At 40.9% G+C, this 20,030-nt stretch overlaps 1 protein-coding gene across 1 annotated transcript in view; it reads right to left on the bottom strand.

Annotated features, from left to right (window-relative positions):
* The window catches only part of LOC114703937 (vomeronasal type-2 receptor 26-like), a 45,252-nt gene that overhangs the window by 16,619 nt on the left and 8,603 nt on the right, over nucleotides 1–20,030 (bottom strand). The window contains exons 2-4 of the mRNA XM_037202097.1: nucleotides 18,279–18,570; nucleotides 4,820–5,617; nucleotides 2,479–2,718 (exon numbers count right to left, since the gene is read on the bottom strand). Of these exons, the coding sequence (XP_037057992.1) occupies nucleotides 2,479–2,718; nucleotides 4,820–5,617; nucleotides 18,279–18,570 (1,330 nt within the window). The remainder of the gene's footprint in view (nucleotides 1–2,478; nucleotides 2,719–4,819; nucleotides 5,618–18,278; nucleotides 18,571–20,030) is intronic.

Below are 20,030 nucleotides of genomic sequence, written 5' to 3'. Positions count from 1 at the left end.
GAGGAGAAAAGGAACACCAGGAACTGGAATGGAGCTAAGTCCTGAGTTCAGGGTGATAAACAGATTAAGAAATGGAATAAAGGGATTGGTGACCACAGGGCAAGACCCCTCTCAGCTAAATTTCCAACTTGTGAAAAAGAATTAGAGAAAAACTTAAAGTCAGGTATGTGGTGCACACCTTTAGTCCCAGAAATCAGCAGGCAGATGCAGGTGGATCTCTGACTTTGAGGCCAGCCTAGTCTGCAGGTCCAGTTTCAGGACAGCCTAAGTTAAGCAGTGAAGAAAACCATCAAAAACAGAAAGCTGATAAAGATGTAATTGAATGAGAGGGCCATGTTCCAGTCCCAGTAAGCAACAGAACTTGGCAGTCTGGCTACATGGTTCTGGCTCTTAGGCGAGAAGCAAAGGGTTATGGAAATTGCCTCTGAGACTCTGGAAAGATGCTGAGGCAAGGCATGTGTCCTGGGAGTCCCTGAATGGAGGCCTAAAGAGGTCATTGCATGAAGCTTTGAAGATAAAGCCTGAATTGCCTTGAAGTCCCCAAGATTTTGGAAATGCCAGAGCCATGGAACACCTGCTGTTGAGAGCTACTAACAGGGAGTGGAACCAGCAAAAGAATGAGAAGCGTGTTGCAGTTAACATAGATGAAAGGAGTTGGAGTTTGAGGACCGTATTAACAACTGACATAAATATGCAGAGTTTAGAGTTTTCCCACCTGGTCATCTGTCCTGCTTTGGTCCACTATTTCCCCACTATGATACATTTTATACATATGGAGCAATAATGTACATCCTGTGCCATTATATGTTGGAAGAGTGTGATCTGTTTTTTTACTTTAATTTTATAGGGGATTACAGTTAAGAGACTGCATGAATCTCAGAAGAGACTCTGAACTTTGGACATTTAAACATTGTTTCAACTATGATAGACAGTGAGAACTTTGGAAATTAGACTCAATGCACTTGCATTATGATAATTTTACAAGCATAGAGTGGTAAGGAGTGAAATTTGGTGGTCTGAACATAATAGGCCTCCATAAGCTCATAGAGAGTGGGCACTATTAGGAGATGTGGCTTTGTTGGAGTAGGTGTGGCCTTGTTAGAGGAAGTGTGACACTAGAGATGGACTCTAAGGTCTCATCTATGCTCAAGCCACAGCCAGTGACCCAGTTCACTTCCTGTTGCCTACAGGTCAAGACATAGGACTCTTGGCTCCTTCTCCAGCACCAGTTCTGCCTGCATGCCACCATGTCCCATAAGGATGATAATGGACCAAGTAAACCTGGGAAAATGTAAGCCACCTCATTAAATGCTTTTACTTTATAAGAGATACTGTGGTCATGATGTCTCTTCACAGCAATAGAAACCCTAAGCAAGACAATGCCTCTGACATAATCAATGGATTAATTCCTCAGTGGTTTAATAAACTGACTAATTATTCTACACATTGGAAATAGAACATGGGATCTAGTTGGGGGTAATGGGACACTGAGGCTATGCACTGGTAAGATGTAACTTATTTACCTATCTAATCTCTCTGGCTCCCTACCTTCCCTACCTGTGCCCCATGAACAGAGCAACCTCTTCCACCACACATGCCTGCTGCCATACATGACATACTGCCTCAAGCACACATACACACAAAGAAGTGGATACATCTGAAAGTGAATCTCTCAAACCAGGAGACAATTAAAACTTTTCCTCACTTCAAACTGTGTCTCAGGTATTTTTCTTAGTGGGTGAAAAAATATTAACACAACAAGTACACTGAGTGTCTGTTGATCCCATGTCCCAGATGGACCATGGGAAGATTTTAAATTAATGTGTCACTATCATCCTCATCTCAGAGCAGGTCCTGAACACAGACACTAAAAATACTTCCAAAGGAGCACCAGCTGCAGATACTCATTCTATTTTGTATGTCTTTTATGTTCTCCCCAACCTTATTTTTATATGTGTATATGGTGTAAATATTTGTATGTGCACTTGTACATCCATGTGGGTTCATGTTCTTAAATGACAAATATATGTGGAAGACCAAGGTTAAAGTTGGGAATCATCCTTAACTTCTTTTCCACTGTATTCATTAAGGCAGAGGCTCAAAGTAAAACCCAGACTTCACTGATATGGCTCGTCTTACTAGCAAGTTTGCTTTATGCATCTCCTTGTCTCCACCTTCCAAGACTGAACTTACAGGTGAGCCACACTGCCCATTCATCGTGTACAAGTGTTCTGGAGATCCAAAGTCTGGTTCTTATACCTGCATACAAACACTTTAACCACTGAGCCATCTCCCAATACCAGCTTTTATATTTTCATTTTTGTTTGTGAATCAAGATCATGCAAGATCACTTAGGAGGTAAACAGCATAGCCAGCTATCCTTGACTGGCCCAATCTAGGGCTACATCTACTTCATGCAAAAATGGAGATGAGGAATCCTAGACTTGGATTTTCCCTCTGATTTTAACAGACTCGGACAAGAGTCATCTCTGCATTCAGGCAACTCACATGAATATCCTCCATCAAATGGAACTTCATTTTGTTCCCCAAAGAGACTTGAGGGTCTATCATGCCTACATGGACCAAGTGAAATACACCCTCAGGGGTCTTCTGCCCTTGGAGAATGTCGAATTTTGTCACCAAATCTCCATTAGCATCAAATATAATTTCATTTCCATCAGGAGTCTTGAAGTGTACCTTCCTGAGGGCTTGAAGCAGCTGAAAACAGAAGGGAGACATTGTACACTAGCTAGGGCAGGTCTGGAGTTTTGTTGAAAATAGCACATACCATTCACCTGTGCAATGATACAGAGTCACTTCAACCATGGACTGGTCCCATTGGGCATGGGGAAGATCAAGGACCTGTGATATTTTCAGGACTCACAAATATTTTTTAGCTTTAATAAAGTAATAATAAATAATATTTTAATCAAGATAATTTTTAAACCTAGTATGGTGTGTGTGTGTGTGTGTGTGTGTGTGTGTGTGTGTGTGTGTGTGTGTAGCTCACTCATATTGAGTAATCCAGAGAACAACTCTCAGGAATGTTCTCTCCTGCTGCCATGGGGGACTCAGAATCCAACTTATGCTTGGAGACAAGTGCCTTTACCCAATGAGCCACCTCAACAGCCTTAAAATTCAACCCAAAAACATGACAATGTGGTTTCTGCTCCAGGGTCTCTTTTGGCTGTGTACTACTGTCCTCAGTTTTCCCATCACACTCAGTAGACTCCAAATCCTAGCAGGACTTCCGCAGACTGGCTCCAGATCACCTAGACCACCCATTCACTCCAAACAGTCTCCAATTATGCATCATTCCCACCCATAATGCTCTTCTTTGCCTCCATTCTAGGGTCTTGACACATGCTAACCCTGCCATCTGCAATGCAACACTTCTAGCCATGGTGAGACTTCTCACCCTCTTGTCTGAAACTCAGATATTTCCATACAAAGACAACTTTTCCTGCCTTTCACTTCACTTCACCAGCTCCTCACTCAACTTACTTTATATCTTCATCATAGAGTATACACAGACATTTCAACACTCACATATTTTAATTTTGTGGCAGAATCTTGCTTTGTAGTCCAAGATGGCCTCAATATCCTGTGTGCTAGGATGACAGGCATGGGCCTCCAAGCCTGGCTTCCTGTAAATTTTAGTCTGTCACCCACAGTCAAAATGCCAACAACTATCACTCTCCTTCTGGTTTACAACTATATGGATCTTCACCAGGCACATAGAGGAAATTCAGGTCATCCGAGTTTCGGTAATGAAACCATACCCCCTCCTTGGCTATGATTCTCACTGTTTATCTCATCAGTGAGCAACATGTCTTCCAGGGGTCCTCTTACACATCATGACTTTTGCTAACATAAGTGCCTTGGATGAGATAAACAGATATATAGCTTTATAGATTGATAGATAGATGATAGATAGATAGATAGATAGATAGATAGATAGATAGATAGATAGATAACGAATGGATAGACAGACAGACCAGACAAATTTAAAGACAAGTAAAGACTCAGGGCAAAATGGCCAAAATAGATAAATGTATGAAATTATCAATACTCCTAAAATAGAAAAATAAATAAGGGCTTAGGAGATGGCTCCATGATTAAAAAACAAGTCAGAAATGCTTGAGAATCAGCCTTCAAATATACAGAATGCATGTAAATGTGAATGTGGCAGCCAATCTCTACTTACATCCTCAGAAGGTGGAGACAGGAGATGCCCAGAACAAGGTGGCTAGCAAGACTCGACACATCAACACGTTCTGAGTTTGAGTAAAAGACTCTGCCCCAAAGCAAGATAGAAGAGGATTGAAAGGTCTCATCATCCTAGACCTTCCCACATATTGTACATATGAGTGTGCTCCCCATCACATGTGTCTCCATGCTCACACACATGTTCCTGCATATATGTACCATATATCAAAAAATAAAAAATAAATAAATGGCATTGGATATCTGTTAAAAATTCTGATTTTGCAGCATGCCTATGCTAAAAGTCATCCACTGTTTACCAAAGCTTAAATTTGTGACACTAAACAATCTATTTACTGTTATGTGAAATGTTAATTTTATTAGGCATCCTGTATTTGCATAGTTAGGCAAGCCACAAGGACAGAACTCATCTGAGATCACACACATAGCATGGAATCCTTGTCCATTGTTCCTTCTAAGATGCCTCTCAGTTGCAAGTAGGAGGCATCCTTGCTGAAGCATGCAGTCAGCTTCACCTCTATACCCTAGTTGGAACCAATGTCCTCTTCCCCAAACATACCTGAATCACCCACTCCACACATGTCTATCTCACCTGCCAGGACTGGAAGTCCTGAGAGTCTGTAACTTTCCCATCCTGGTGCCCATGGGTTATCATGTCTTGCAGGGCATGTGCAATGCTGTAGACAGCTGTGTAAGCAGCATCAATTTTACTCACTTCTGCAAAAGGATACTGCTTGCTTTTCAGACTCTCATTCCCTGAGCACAACTGGACATCCTCTGTCACTGTGCTGCTCTGGTGGGGCCATGTACAATCAAAGGTGAACTCCCAGAACTTCTTTATAAACATGTCTTCTGGGGTCTGGCTGGGGCGCAGGTTAGCAAGGAACTCAGGGAAGCCAATTGCCCTGCTGCTGTGATACAGAAGGCCAAATGTGCTGTACAATACCTTGGAAATGCCTGGAATGGTGATGGTGAGCACCATGTGAAGAATGTCCTTGCTGACCCAGACCTGGCCTGAGACAGGGACATCCAGTAACCCATACAGGATGAGCTCAAAATTAGAACTGCTTAGGAAAACCAGAACAACCCTGGCTGTGGATTTTTGCATCTTCTGGACAATCTCCTCAATCTTCTCCAGGGACTCATGGGAAGGAACATGGAGGGTGTACTCAATGCACACACGAGCTGTACTCAGCTCCTGAGTGGCCAGAGAGCTAGCCTGCTGCCCAAAGTCATCATCATAGGCCAGAATGATCACCCAGGACCACTGAAAGTGAATTATCAGCTGGGTCACTGCAAGGCAGGATGTGAGGTCACTAGTCACGGTTCGCAGGAAAGATGGGAACTGGATCTTGTCACTGAGGCTGGGTAGTGAGGCTGCGTAACTGACCTGTCACGGAAGAACAAGGTAATAGCAAAATGGATGAGATCTGGACTTAAGCATGGGCTGATTGTCTGGTTTAAATGGGGGAAGGAAGAGGATGGACACATGCTTCTGCAGTTAAGAGCCCTTATTGTTTTTGGAGAATACCCAAGTTCATTTCCTAGCACCCATATCAGAGGGCTCACATTGTCCTGTAACTCAGGTCCAGGAAATCTGATACCCTCTTCTGGCTTCCTCCTGCATCTGTAGCACAGACTCACACAGACATATACATACACATGAAAGTGTATTAAATTTTAAAACTTAAATAATTTCCAGGGAAGGACTTGAGCATCCTGATTTGAGAATTGTGCTGGTTCTATAAGCAGCTGTGTGCCCCTCACTGTCTGATCATCCCTGACACAGCCCTGTGTCTTCTGCAATGAAGCCCAGAACCATAGCTTTACCTCCTCTGCTCTCAGCATCTGTCCTTCACCTGCCCCCTAATATTTCATTCTTGCACCTCAGCTTGGACTGGTCTGACTCTCTGGTTTGCAACCAACTGTTATGTTCTTCTTTTGTAATTTCGTGTGTGTGTGTGTGTGTGTGTGTGTGTGTGTGTGTGTGTCTTTGTGTGTGTGTGTGTGTGTGTGTGTGGTGTAGTGTGTGGTGAGATAGTACATGTATAGAGGTCCGAAGACAAATTGTGGGAACTGAGTCTCTTCTTCCACCATGTCGATCACAGAGGCCAAATCTCACATCATCATGCTTGGCTAGCAGCTTTACCCCATCAGCCATCTCACTGTCACTGATATGAAACAATCAGTTCCTGGCAGGAACCAACCTGCAAGAATAACAATCAGCTCATATCAGACCAACACAGTGAGATTTTCCAGTTTTCAGACAAATAGGAGTCTGGTTTGACATGTTGTCAAGGAAGAGATGGTACCATGTTCTCAAAAGAGAGAGTTCTTGGAGATGTGACAAGTGGGGAACCTGTGTCTGTTTGTTTTAAGGGGCACAGAATGTAGCTGCTCAGCCTCAGAGTATGAGTGCAAACCCTTCTCCTGCCTCTACAAGATCTATAAAAGTTTTATTGTCTTAACACAGAGGCCCTAGCATCTTGTTGGTTTATATGGAGGGATAAGGCTTACTCAATCTCATGCAGGTGGTCCTGCCAGGCTCTCCAATAAAATAGAAGATACCTAGTTCAGTTTGATTATAAACAATGATCATTTTTATAAACATATCCAATTACACACACATTTTTAACTAATGACAAATTATAGTTTAATGGAAATATTGAGAATAAGTTTGACTATAAATTCATTGTTTCATTGATATTCAAATATTTACTTTTTTCCATGCATGAATGTTTTGATTGTATGTATGATTGTGCATCACATGTGTGTCTGGTGCCCTTGGAAGACAGAAGGAGTCCCATTGGTGGAAATGGAGCTACACATAACTGTGAGTCACCATGTAGGTGCTGGGAATTGAATTTGGATCCACTAGAAGAGCAGCCAGTAAGTACTCTTAACCTCTGAAACATCTCTACAGTTCCTGAAATTCAAATTCAACTAAATCTTATTGGGCAGCCCAACAAGTTCAAAAACTAGAAGTTCTTAAGGTAAGTTCAATACATCAAGTTTCTGCTCTGGTCATGCTATTTCACAGCACTTAGGAATCACAAAAAAAGGAACAAGAGTTCCAGGCTGCCTGGATTACATGGAGAATTGTTGTCTCAACACACACACACACACACACACACACACACACACACACAAAACACCAATGACATAAATGAAGCTTTCTCTTGTGCATGTCATCATACCCAGAGTAAGAAATGAGGTTTCTAATCATTAAAATATCCCTAAATGAGATGGAATGGAGACATGCCTCAGTAGTTAAAAGCACTGTCTGCAAAATCATAAGGATAGGAGCTCAGATCCCAGTACCCACATAACAAGTTGGGCATCCCTTTAATGGCTGTAACCTCAGCTCCAAAAAGGGTGCACATAGGAGGCTAGATGTAACTTACTTGTTTCCACCATAGCCAAGGAAACATGGGCCCTAGGTTAATGGAGAGATTCTACCTCAAAGTGATAGGTAGAGATTGATGAAGTAGGCCACCAGATGGCCTCTAATGGCCTCCACACCTATGCAGAGCTTCGTACACTTGCACACACACACACACACACACACACACACACACACTTGCATGCACATAGATGTAGAGAGAGAGAAAGAGAGACACACACAGACAGAGACAGAGACAGAGACAGAGACAGAGACAGAGAGAAGCATACACTCATGGAAACACATACACATACATTGATTAATTCTGCCTTACAGCGGGGCATGGTGAAGCATACCTGTAATGTAACATTTGGGAGGCTGAGGCATGAGAATGTAAATGCAATTTCATGGCCAGCATGTTCTACGTAGTTAGTTCTAAGCCACCTAGGTCTTTAGGGTAAGACTCTGTGTCTCAAGAAACAAAATTACAAACTTTACAGAAACCTCAAATTCAGAAGCACTTTAGTGAGAATTTGCACTAGAGTGGTGATAGGTAAGTCCTTGAATACAGTTCTGTGGATTACACAATCCAGTTTCAAGGGAGAGGGGAAAGCCCATCTTATAAAAAAAATTAACAAATGTGAGACATTCAAAGAGACTGGAATTTACTCAAATTTAGAGACTTCATAGCGAAAAGCAAATAGATTTAAATCAGAATCTTCATACAATACTTATGTTAATGTAAAGCATGAATATAGATATACATTTGTGTATGTATGTATACATGTGTGTACGTGTATATATTTATACACACACACACACACACATATATATATATATATATATATATATATATATATATATATATATATAGAGAGAGAGAGAGAGAGAGAGAGAGAGAGAAGGGGGTCTCAACTGGCCTCAAACTCAGTATATAGCTAAGGATAACATGGCACACTGGATCCTCCTGTTCCACCTCCTGACTGCTATATTACAGGAACACTACAGTTTAGAACCAGGGCCTTGTGTGTGCTAGACAAGTGCTCTAGCAACAGAGCCACATCACAGTTCTTGAAGTGACTATTATGGTTTGAATCTGAGATAGTACCAGAAGGTTCACATGTGGGGACTTGGTTTCCAGTACATGGGCCTCTAGGAAGTAACTGCATCCTGAGGGCTCTGACCAGATCAATGGTTAGTCCTTTAATGGAGTCATAGTGGTGGCATTTTATAGACCCCATGGAAAGTAGGTAGGTGGATCCAGATCTCTGGGGCTGTGTCCTGGTGGATGTAGTGTGTCTCCCACACCCTATGTCTCTGCTTCCTGACCACTGGGGTGTCCGTCCCACTACACACTTCTGCCATGAAGCTCTGGATTACCACAGGCCCAGAAACAATGGTATCAGATCACAAAAGTGTGAAACTTCAGAAACTAAGCCAGAATAAATCTTTCCTCTGTTAAGCTGTTTCTCTCAGGTATGTCTGTCTCAGCAAGGAAAAGCTAATTAACATTTTAATGATTGATTAAATAGTTCAACAGAATTGCCATTTGACCCAGCAATTTTATCTACATTCCTATGATAACCAAAATTATATGGACAGAAAAAATCCTATACTCAAATATTCATAGAAATAACATGAATGAAAGCTCTAAAGAGGAACCAGCTCTAGTAGTGATTGCTCATTGGTGTGAGAGAAATACCTGACAAGAAGCAATTTTAATGAAGAAGGGTAGCTTTAGGCTCAGGGATTAAAAAAGTACAAGCCATGAGACAGTGTACACATATCAGCATATGGCTCCGTGGAGATAGATGTGTACCTGGGAATCCTCATTCTTTATGGAACAGGAAGCAAAGAACATACAGGAAGTGGGACCATAGTATTAAACCCTAAGGCCCAACCATCTACACTGGCCAGGCTCCTCAAGGTTGCATAACCTTCTAATACAGGCCCACAGCTTGGGGTGAGGGCTAAGTCTTCAAACACATGAGCATATTTCATAATCAAAGGTATATGAACTGATAAGTGGATAAGCAAAACATGGCCTTTGCATACAAGCAATTATAATTATTCATAAGGAAAGAAATGCTGGCTCTTGCTACAACATGGATGAACCTTGAAGACATTCTCAGTGAAAGAGGCCAGGCCAGATAGCTGCTGAGAGTGTGATTCAGTCATCTGAAAGGACCAAAAATGTCAAATCCACAGAGACAGAAAGGAGAATAGAGGTTGTCTCTGGGTAGGGATGATGGGATGTGGTACCAATGGGCTTGAAGGGGTTAGCCTCTTACAGGAAGATGAAAACATTCTTAAATCAATTGTGGTAATCACGCTAAGATAAAAGTCATTGAATTCTTCACCTTAAATGGAGAAATTATTCTCAACTCACCTCTTAAACCTATGAACTGAAGAGATAATTGTCATATATGGCCACCCTTGAGGGAACATCCAGAGGGTAGATGGGAGCAAGTGGCATGAGCCCAATTGCCTAGACTCTAGTACCTACAGCCAGGAGAGCTTACTCTTAAGTTGTGCTTTTGGTTTTGTTGGTTGCTTTGTTTTCTCTGTGGACTGGGAAGATGTCTCTGCAGGTAAAGGTGTTTGACACCAAGCCTAGAAACCTGAGTTTAATCCCCAGAACCAACATATTAGAAGAAAGGAACTGACTCTTAAAAGTTGTCCTCTGACATAAAGATGAGAAGAATGGTACTGATGTTGGGTACACACACACACACACACACACACACACACACACACACACAAAATATTAATAATAATAACAATAATGATAAAATCTATAGAGATGGTACAGTAGCTAACAGTACGTACCACTCTTTCAGAGGATCTAGGTTCAATACTAAGAAGTCTCATGGCAGCTAAAAACCATCTGAAACTCCAGTTCTAGGAAATCCAATGCCCTCTTCAGATTTCTATGGGCTCTAGGCACACATGTAATACATATGTATACATAAAACCAAAACACACATACATAAAAAATAAAAATAAGTAAATCTGGCCCGGCGGCAGAGACAAGCAGACACAGGTAAGCCTGTGGCAGCGGCCCCCGGAGGTAGAGAGGCCCAGCGGCAGCGGCTGACAGGGACATTCAGACCCGGCGCCTAACCCCAACACCTGGGGAAGAAGCTATCTCCATGGGTCGGAACCAGAACGAATCTGAACACGCCCTCTGAGGAAAACCCAGGGCCCAGCTGCTGATCCTGTGAAACCCAACAACTTGGAGGTGTTGGTGAGACTACCCTGCTCAGCTGAAACCCATCTGGGAGAGGATTCAGATGCCTACAGTTTAAAGTCTGAAGAAACAAGATCAGCTGAGGAGTTGACAAATGAACAAAACGTGACCTGGGAACACAGAAGAAGGTGCTACCCAGACACCAAACCAGATCACCAGAATCATAAGTATATAATTCACCGATCGAAATCAGCTGCCACTGAAGAAATACCCTAATAGCACCAATTTAACCAAGAACCCCTACTAAACCAAGACTAAAAATTATAAGCCGGGCGGTGGTGGCGCATGCCTTTAATCCCAGCACTTGGGAGGCAGAGGCAGGCGGATCTCTGTGAGTTCGAGGCCAGCCTGGGCTACCAAGTGAGTTCCAGGAAAGGTGCAAAGCTACACAAGAGAAACCCTGTCTCGAAAAACCAAAAAAAAAAAAAAAATTAGAACAAGAGAGGCACTCTCAGACACAGATACCACCTGCACCGCACAGAGGAAGAGATGAGTAGACGCCAGTGCAAAAATACAGGCAACAACATAAAGACCTATATGGCAACATCAGAACCTAGTGATTCTACACCTACAAGACCTAAACATACCATGACAGAAGAAACAGAAGAAATCAACCCTAAAAATGACTTTAAGAAGATGATAGAGGCCCTTAAAGAAGAAATAAAACATTCCCTCAAAGAGGAAATAAAAACTTTCCTTAAAGAGGAAATGAAAAACTACCTTAAAGAGGAAATAAAATCTTTCCTTAAAGAGGAAATGAAAAACTCCCTTAAAGAGGAAATGAAAACTTCCCTTAAAGAGGAAATGAAAAACTCCATTAAAGAGGAAATAAAAAACTCCCTTAAAGAAATGGAAGAAAAAACGAACAAAAAAATGCGAAGAAATCAAATCAAGCCAAGAAAAAGCAATTAAACAGATGAAAGAAACATTCCAAGATCTGAAAAATGAATTTGAGACAATAAAGAAAATACATGCTGAGGGAATGCTGGAAATAGAAATCCTGACTAAACGAACAGGAACTACAGAAACAAGCATAACCAGCCAATTGCAAGAGATGGAACAGAGAATCTCTGACACTGAAGACAATAGATAGAATAGATTTGTCAGTCAAAGAAAACACTAAAGACAAAAAAGTCATAACACAAAATGTCCAGGAAATTTGGGACACCATGAAAAGACCAAACCTAAGAATAATAGGGATAGAAGAAAGAGAAGAATACCAACTCAAAGGCACAGAAAATATAGTCAACAAAATCATAGAAGAAAACTTTCCTAACCTAAAGTAAGAAATACCTATGAAGATACAAGAAGTTTACAGAACACCGAATAGGCTGGATCCAAAAAAAAAGTTCCCTCGCCACATAATAATCAAAACACTAAACACACAGAACAAAGAAAAAATATTAAGAGCCACAAAGGAAAAAGACCAAGTAACATATGAAGGCAAATCCATCAGAATAACACCAGACTACTCAATAGAGACTATGAAAGCTAGAAGATCATGGACAAATCGAATGCAGACACTAAGAGATCACAGATGCCAACCCAGACTATTATACCCAGCAAAACTCTCAATCACCATAGGCGGAGTAAACAAAATATTCCAGGATAAAACCAGATTTAATCAATACCTGTCCACAAACCCAGCCCTACAGAAAGCACTAGAAGGGAAAATCCAACCCAAAGAAGCTAAACACATCCATGAAAAATCAAGCAATAGATAATCCCATACCAATATACACCACAGAAGGACAACACAACACAACCACAAAAAAAATAACAGGAATTAACAATCACTGGTCATTAATATCCATCAATATCAATGGTTTCAACTCACCTATAAAAAGACACAGGCTAACAGAATGGATAAGAAAACAGGACCCATCCATCTGCTGCATACAAGAAACATACCTTAACTTCAAAGATAGACACTACCTCCGAGTAAAGAGCTGGGAAAAGGCTTTCCAAGCAAATGGACCTAAGAAACAAGCTGGTGTAGCTATCCTAATATCTAATAAAATAGACTTCAAACTAAAATCAATCAAAAGAGACCAGGATGGACATTACATATTTATCACAGGAAAAATCCACCAAGATGAAGTCTCGATTCTAAACATTTATGCTCCAAATACAAAAGCACCCACATCATAAAAGATACACTACTAAAGTTTAAAACGCACATCAAACCCCACACATTAGTAGTGGGAGATTTTAACACACCACTCTCACCAAAAGATAGATCTACCAGACTGAAACTTAACAAAGAAATAAAGAACCTAACAGATGTTATGACTCAAATGGACCTAATAGATATCTACAGAATATTCCATCCTAACACAAAAGAATATACCTTCTTCTCAGCACCCCATGGAACCTTCTCAAAAATTGACCACATGCTTGGACACAAAACAAATCTCAACAGATACAAAAAAATTGGAATAACCTCCTGTATCTTATCAGACCACCATGCCTTAAAGTTAGACCTCAACAACAACAAAAATTATAGAAAACCCACAAACTCATGGAAACTAAATAATGCCCATCTGAAACATCAATGGGTCAAGGAAGAAATAAAGACAGAAATTAAAGAGTTCCTAGAATTCAATGAAAATGAAAGTACAACATACCCAAACTTATGGGACACTATGAAAGCAGTGCTAAGAGGAAAATTCATAGCTCTAAATGCACACATGAAGAAGATGGAGCAATCCCATACCAATGAATTAACAGCACAACTGAAAGCTCTAGAACAAAAAGAAACAACTCACCCAGGAGAAATAGACGCCAGGAAATAATCAAATTGAGGGCTGAAATCAACAAAATAGAAAACAAGAGAACAATACAAAAAATCAATGAAACAAAGAGTTGGTTCTTTGAAAAAATCAACAAGATAGACAAACCCCTAGCCAAATTAACCAAAAGGCAAAGAGAGAGCACCCAAATTCACAAAATCAGAAATGAAAAGGGAGACATAACAACAGACGAGGAAATCCAGAGAATCATCAGATCATACTTCAAAAACCTGTACTCCACAAAAATGGAAAACCAGGAAGAAATGGACAATTTTCTGAATAAATACCACATACCAAAATTAAATCAAGACCAGATAAACCATTTAAATAGACCAATAACCCCTAAGGAAATAGAAACAGTTATCAAAAGTCTCCCAAACAAAAAAAGCACAGGACCAGATGGTTTCAGTGCAGAATTCTACCAGACTTTCAAAGAAGAACTAATACCGATCCTCTTCAAAGTGTTCCACACAATAGAAACAGAAGGAACACTACCAAACTCTTTTTATGAGGCTACAATTACCCTGATACTCAAACCACACAAAGATGCAACAAAGAAAGAGAACTACAGACCAATCTCCCTCATGAACATTGATGCAAAAATACTCAACAAAATATTGGCAAACCGAATCCAAGAATACATCAAAACAATTATCCATCACGACCAAGTAGGATTCATCCCAGGGATGCAAGGATGGTTCAACATACAAAAATCAGTCAATGTAATACACCATATAAACAAACTGAAAGAAAAAAAACACATGATCATCTCCTTAGATGCTGAAAAAGCATTTGACAAAATCCAACACCCCTTCATGATAAAGGTCTTAGAAAGATCAAGAATACAAGGAACATCTCTAAACATAATAAAAGCAATTCATAGCAAGCCAACAGCAAACATCAAATTAAATGTAGAGAAACTCAAAGCGATACCACTAAATTCAGGAACAAGACAAGGCTGTCCATTCTCTCCATATTTATTCAATATAGTACTAGAAGTTCTAGCTAAGAGCAATAAGACAACAAAAGGAGATCAAAGGGATACAAATTGGCAAGGAAGAAGTCAAACTTTCACTATTTGCAGATGATATGATAGTATACATAAGTGACCCCAAAAACTCTACCAGGGAACTCCTACAGCTGATAAACTCCTTCAGTAAAGTGGCAGGATACAAGATCAACTCAAAAAAATCAGTAGCCCTCCTATACACAAATGATAAAAGGGCTGAGAAAGAAGTCAGAGAAACATCACCCTTTACAATAGCCACAAACAATATAAAATACCTTGGGATAACATTAACTAAACAAGTGAAGGACCTTTTTGATAAGAACTTTAAATCTCTAAAGAAAGAAATTGAAGAAGATATCAGAAAATGGAAGGATCTCCCATGCTCGTGGATAGGTAGGATTAACATAGTAAAAATGGCAATCTTACCAAAAGCAATCTACAGATTCAATGCAATCCCCATCAAAATCCCAACACAATTCTTCACAGACTTGGAAAGAAAAATACTCAACTTTATATGGAAAAACAAAAGACCCAGGATAGCTAAAAGAATCCTATATGATAAAGCAACCCTTGGAGGCATCACCATCCCTGACCTCAAACTCTACTATAGAGCTATAGTAATAAAAACAGCTTGGTACTGGTATAAAAACCGACATACGGACCAATGGAATTGAATTGAAGACCCTGATATTAATCCATGCACATATGAACACCTGGTTTTTGACAAAAGAGCCAAAACTATACAATGGAAAAAAGAAAGTATCTTTAACAAATGGTGCTGGCATAACTGGATGTCAATATGTAAAAGATTACAAATAGATCCATATCTGTCACCATGAACAAAACTCAAGTCCAAGTGGATCAAAGACCTAAACATAAATCCAGTTACACTAAACTTAATAGAAAAGAAAATAGGAAGCACTCTTGAACTCATTGGCACCGGAGACCATTTCCTAAATAAAACACCAACAGCACAGATCCTGAGCACAACAATTAATAAATGGGACCTCTCAAAACTGAGAAGCTTTTGTAGGGCAAAAGACACAGTCAATAAGACAAAAAGACAGCCAACAGATTGGGAAAAGATCTTCACCAACCCCACATCTGACAGAGGATTGATCTCCACAATATATAAAGAACTCAAGAAACTAGACATCAAAGTACTGAACAGTCCAATTAAAAAATGGGCTAAAGAGCTAAACAGAGAATTCACAAAACAAGAACTACAAATGGCTGAAAGACATTTAAAGAAATGTTCAACATCCTTAATCATCAGAGAAATGCAAATCAAAACGACTCTGAGATACCACCTTACACCTGTTAGAATGGCTAAGATCAAAAACACCAATGACAACCAATGTTGGAGAGGATGTGGAGCAAAGGGAACGCTCCTCCACTGTTGGTGGGAATGTAAACTTGTACAACCACTGTGGAAATCAGTATGGCGGTTTCTCAGAAAATTAGGAATCGAACTACCTCAAGACCCAGCCATCCCACTCTTGGGCATATACCCAAGGAATGCTGATTCATACCATAAAGATACATGCTCAGCTATGTTCTAGCAGCACCATTTGTAATAGCCAGAACCTGGAAACAACCTAGATGCCCATCAACGGAAGAATGGATGAAAAAAATGTGGTACATATACACAATGGAGTACTACTTAGCAGAGAAAAACAATGAAAGCATGAAATTTGCAGGCAAATGGATGGAACTAGAAAAAAATTATCCTGAGTGAAGTAACCCAAACCCAGAAAGACAGTTATGGTATGTACTCACTCATAGGTGGATTCTAGATATAAAATAAAGAACAATCAGACCACAACCCATAGAACCATAGAGGCTATATATATAGCATGGAGGTCCCTAGGACGACTGTGGCTTATAATAAATTTCAGTTTTACTCAATTATTGAAAAAAAATAGCCAAATGAATGGAAACACATGAACTATGAACCAAAGGCTGATGGGCCCCCAGCTGGATCAGGCCCTCTGAATAGGTGAGACAGTTGATTGGATTGATCAATTTGGGAGGCAACTAGGCAGTGGGACCAAGTCCTGTGCTCATTGCATGAGTTGGCTGTTTGAAACCTGGAGCTTATGCAAGGACACTTGGCTCAGTCTGGGAGGAAGGGACTGGACCTCCCTGGACTGAGTCTACCAGGTTGATCGCAGTCCTCAGGGGAGGACTTGTCCTGGAGGAGGTGGGAATGGAGGGTAGGCTGGGGTAAGGGGAGGGCGTGGGAGGGGGGAGAATAGGGGAACCCATGACTGATATGTAGAACTGAATGGTATTGTAAAATAAAATATATATTTAAAAAAATAAAGGCAGGTGCCACCAAAAAAATAAATAAATAAATAAAAAATAAGTAAATCGTTTAGCTCTATAGCCCACTTCTTAGAGCTCCAGGAGTCCAATTGGCAAGAAAGAGGAGGGACAAATAGCTAAACTAGTAGAAACACATGAACTATGATCTAACAGCAGAGGAGCCACCAACTGGATCAGGACCTCTGGATAAGTGAGACAGTTGATTAGCTTGAACTGTTTGGGAGGCCCCCAGGCAGTGGGACCAGGACCTGTACTTAGTGCATGAGCTGGCTGTTTGGAACCTGGGGCCTATGCAGGGAAACTTTCCTCAGCCTGGGAGGAGGGAACTGGACCTGCTGAACTGAATCTACCTGTGGTGGTATTGTGTTCCCCAAAATATGGTGTACTCTAATAAATTTATCTGGGGTCAGAGAACAGACAGCCACTAGATACAAAGGCTAGAAAATGGTGGCACTCACACCTTTAATCCTAGCATTCCAGAGATAGAAATCCCTCTGGATCTCTGTGAGTTCAAGACCACATTGGAAATAGCCAAGCATGGTGACACACACCTTTAATCCTAGAAAGCCAGCCTTTAATCCCAGGGAGTGGTGGTAGAAAGAAGAAAGATATATAAGGTGTGAGGACCAGAAACTAGAAGCATTTGGCTGGTTAAGCATTTGGCTGGTTAAGCATTCAGGTTTTTAAGCAGCAGTTCAGCTGAGAGCAATTGGGATGAGGACACAGAAGCCTCCAGTCTGAGGAGACAAGACCAGCTGAGGATCCGGCGAGGTGAGATAGCTGTGGCTTGTTCTGTCTCTCTGATCTACCAGCATTAACCCCAATAACTCACCTCAGGTTTGATTTTATTAATAAGAACTTTTAAGATTCCTGCTACATCTACCAAGTTGAGCTGAATCCCCAGGGGAGACCCTGCCCTGGAGGAGATGGGAATGGGGGATGGTCTGGGGGGAAGGGCTGGGAGGTGGGAGTAGGGAGGATGGGGGAATCCATGGCTGATATGTAAAATTGAATCAAATTATAAATTAATAAATAAATAAATAAATAATAAGTAAGCTGTTAAAGAATTTTTTAAAAAGGTTGTCAATGTTTCCTCATCAATGAGAGGGAGGATAGTTCTCTCCAACATTTCTACACTTGTAGGAGAACCATGTTGAGCAGGGAGAATATTTGCAGGGAGACTGGATCCACAGTAGAGCTGCTCACTACTGTGACCATCACTATCGTTTTCACTATCATCATTAAGGGACTGCACTACATTCAGGAAGGAAGAAGGCTTGAGCAACTCACCTGGGGAAACTTGTACAGTCCCAGAAGTCTGGCCATGGAGACAGACAGGGATGACCTCGTGTCCCCAACTAAGGCAGCCTGAGGAGAGCCATGCTGGCATGTGTAGTTGGGGATGGGCTCCACCTGCCTCGTGAGAAAGCTCATTGTCTCATGGAGGGCTCCATGCACTGAGTCCCCAGAGTTTCGAATAGAGAAGCCCAGGGTCACATTGGGCAGCAAGTAAGCACTCCTATTTATCTCCTCGATGGCAAAGACGAAACTCTGGGCCACCCGGTAGCCCCAGTTGGAAACGCTGAGGAAAAGAGAAGGCCAGAGTCATCATTCATGATGGGGTAAATGGAACAAGAATAAACACAGTGACTCAAGGGATATATGAAAAACCTACATCTCCACAAATACTTGTACACAGATGTGCAGAGAAACACAGTTTAGAACACAAAAAGGGGAGCCAGAGAGAATGTGGAGACAGTAATCAGAGGGGCAGTTTCAGAAGACACGAGGGATAAGTGAAGATGTATTAAATAATCTGGTGTGGTAGAAGGCTTGTTTTCCCAGCATTCAGGATACAGAGGCAGGTGGATCTTCCTCAGTTAGAGACCAGCATGGATTACATAGACAGACTCAGCTACCAAATGTATATAAAGAAACTCTGTGTTATGAAAACAAAGTAAAAATCTATTGCATTGTGTGGCTGGTTACAATTTATAGTAACTAACATCTATTTCAGAAGTACTGAATCCAAGACCCAGAATACAGGGAGAATAGATGTGAAATGCTGCCATTAGGACATGACTCAGACATTGCAGACCTGTGAGCCTGTCAGCAGACAATCATGCATTGGAAAATTCCTTGTGGCCCTACTCTTCCCTGCTGAACTATTGTCAACTAATGTATTTTGTGAAGAAGATACTCATTGTCTTCAGTCATGTACCCAATAGGTGAACCCACAAACTCCAAGGACAGTTCCAAACCTGCAACCACACAGATAGCCCTGGTCACAGCCTGGTGGTGGTGGCACACACCTTTAATCCCTGAACAGGGAAGCCTGAGGCAGGTGAATCTTCTTGGGTTCAAGACCAGCCAGGTGTCAAACATGAGTTCTTGAATAGCTAGGACTACCAGAGAAATCTTGTCTGGAAAAAAACAAAAAAAAGAAAAAGAAAATAAGAAAAAAAATCAATGGCCAATAAAACAAAAAGCCATGAATGTGGGTAAGGGATCTGTATAGAGGAGGAAGGAAGGGCAAGTGTGAAAGGAGGGTAAGAAAGGCAGCGGGGGGTGAGAATTAAACAAAATGCATATTATAAACATAGGAAAGCAGCAAAAAATGCAATAAAATTTTCAAACATATACATACACGGAACACTAAACTAACTCAACAGGTCACATTGATGTATTGATATATTTGTTTGCATATTTATGCAACTAAATAATTAAAGAATAAAAGGTCATGAACTGACACATGGGACGTGTTGAAAGGAGAAGAGGGGGTTATATATGTGCATACACAAATATGGGGCTGTTCAGACAAAAAGACTCTGTTTAACCCTGGCTAGCCTGGACATCACAGAGATCCACCTACCTCTGAATCTTGAGTACTGGGCTTAAAGAAAATGCTGCCACATCCAGCTGATGTTGGTGTAATTTTTCTAATTGTTAATGTTGAGAGTAGACTTTTTTGTTTTGATGCAGAGTCTCCACACCAACCCAGTCTGACCTCACACTCACTATTTAGCCAAAAATGACCCCAAT

Source organism: Peromyscus leucopus, chromosome 1 (genome assembly GCF_004664715.2).
Source record: "Peromyscus leucopus breed LL Stock chromosome 1, UCI_PerLeu_2.1, whole genome shotgun sequence".
Lineage (NCBI taxonomy): Eukaryota > Metazoa > Chordata > Mammalia > Rodentia > Cricetidae > Peromyscus > Peromyscus leucopus.
Note: the sequence above shows the minus strand (reverse complement) of the source record. Positions and strands in the feature narration are given on the sequence as shown.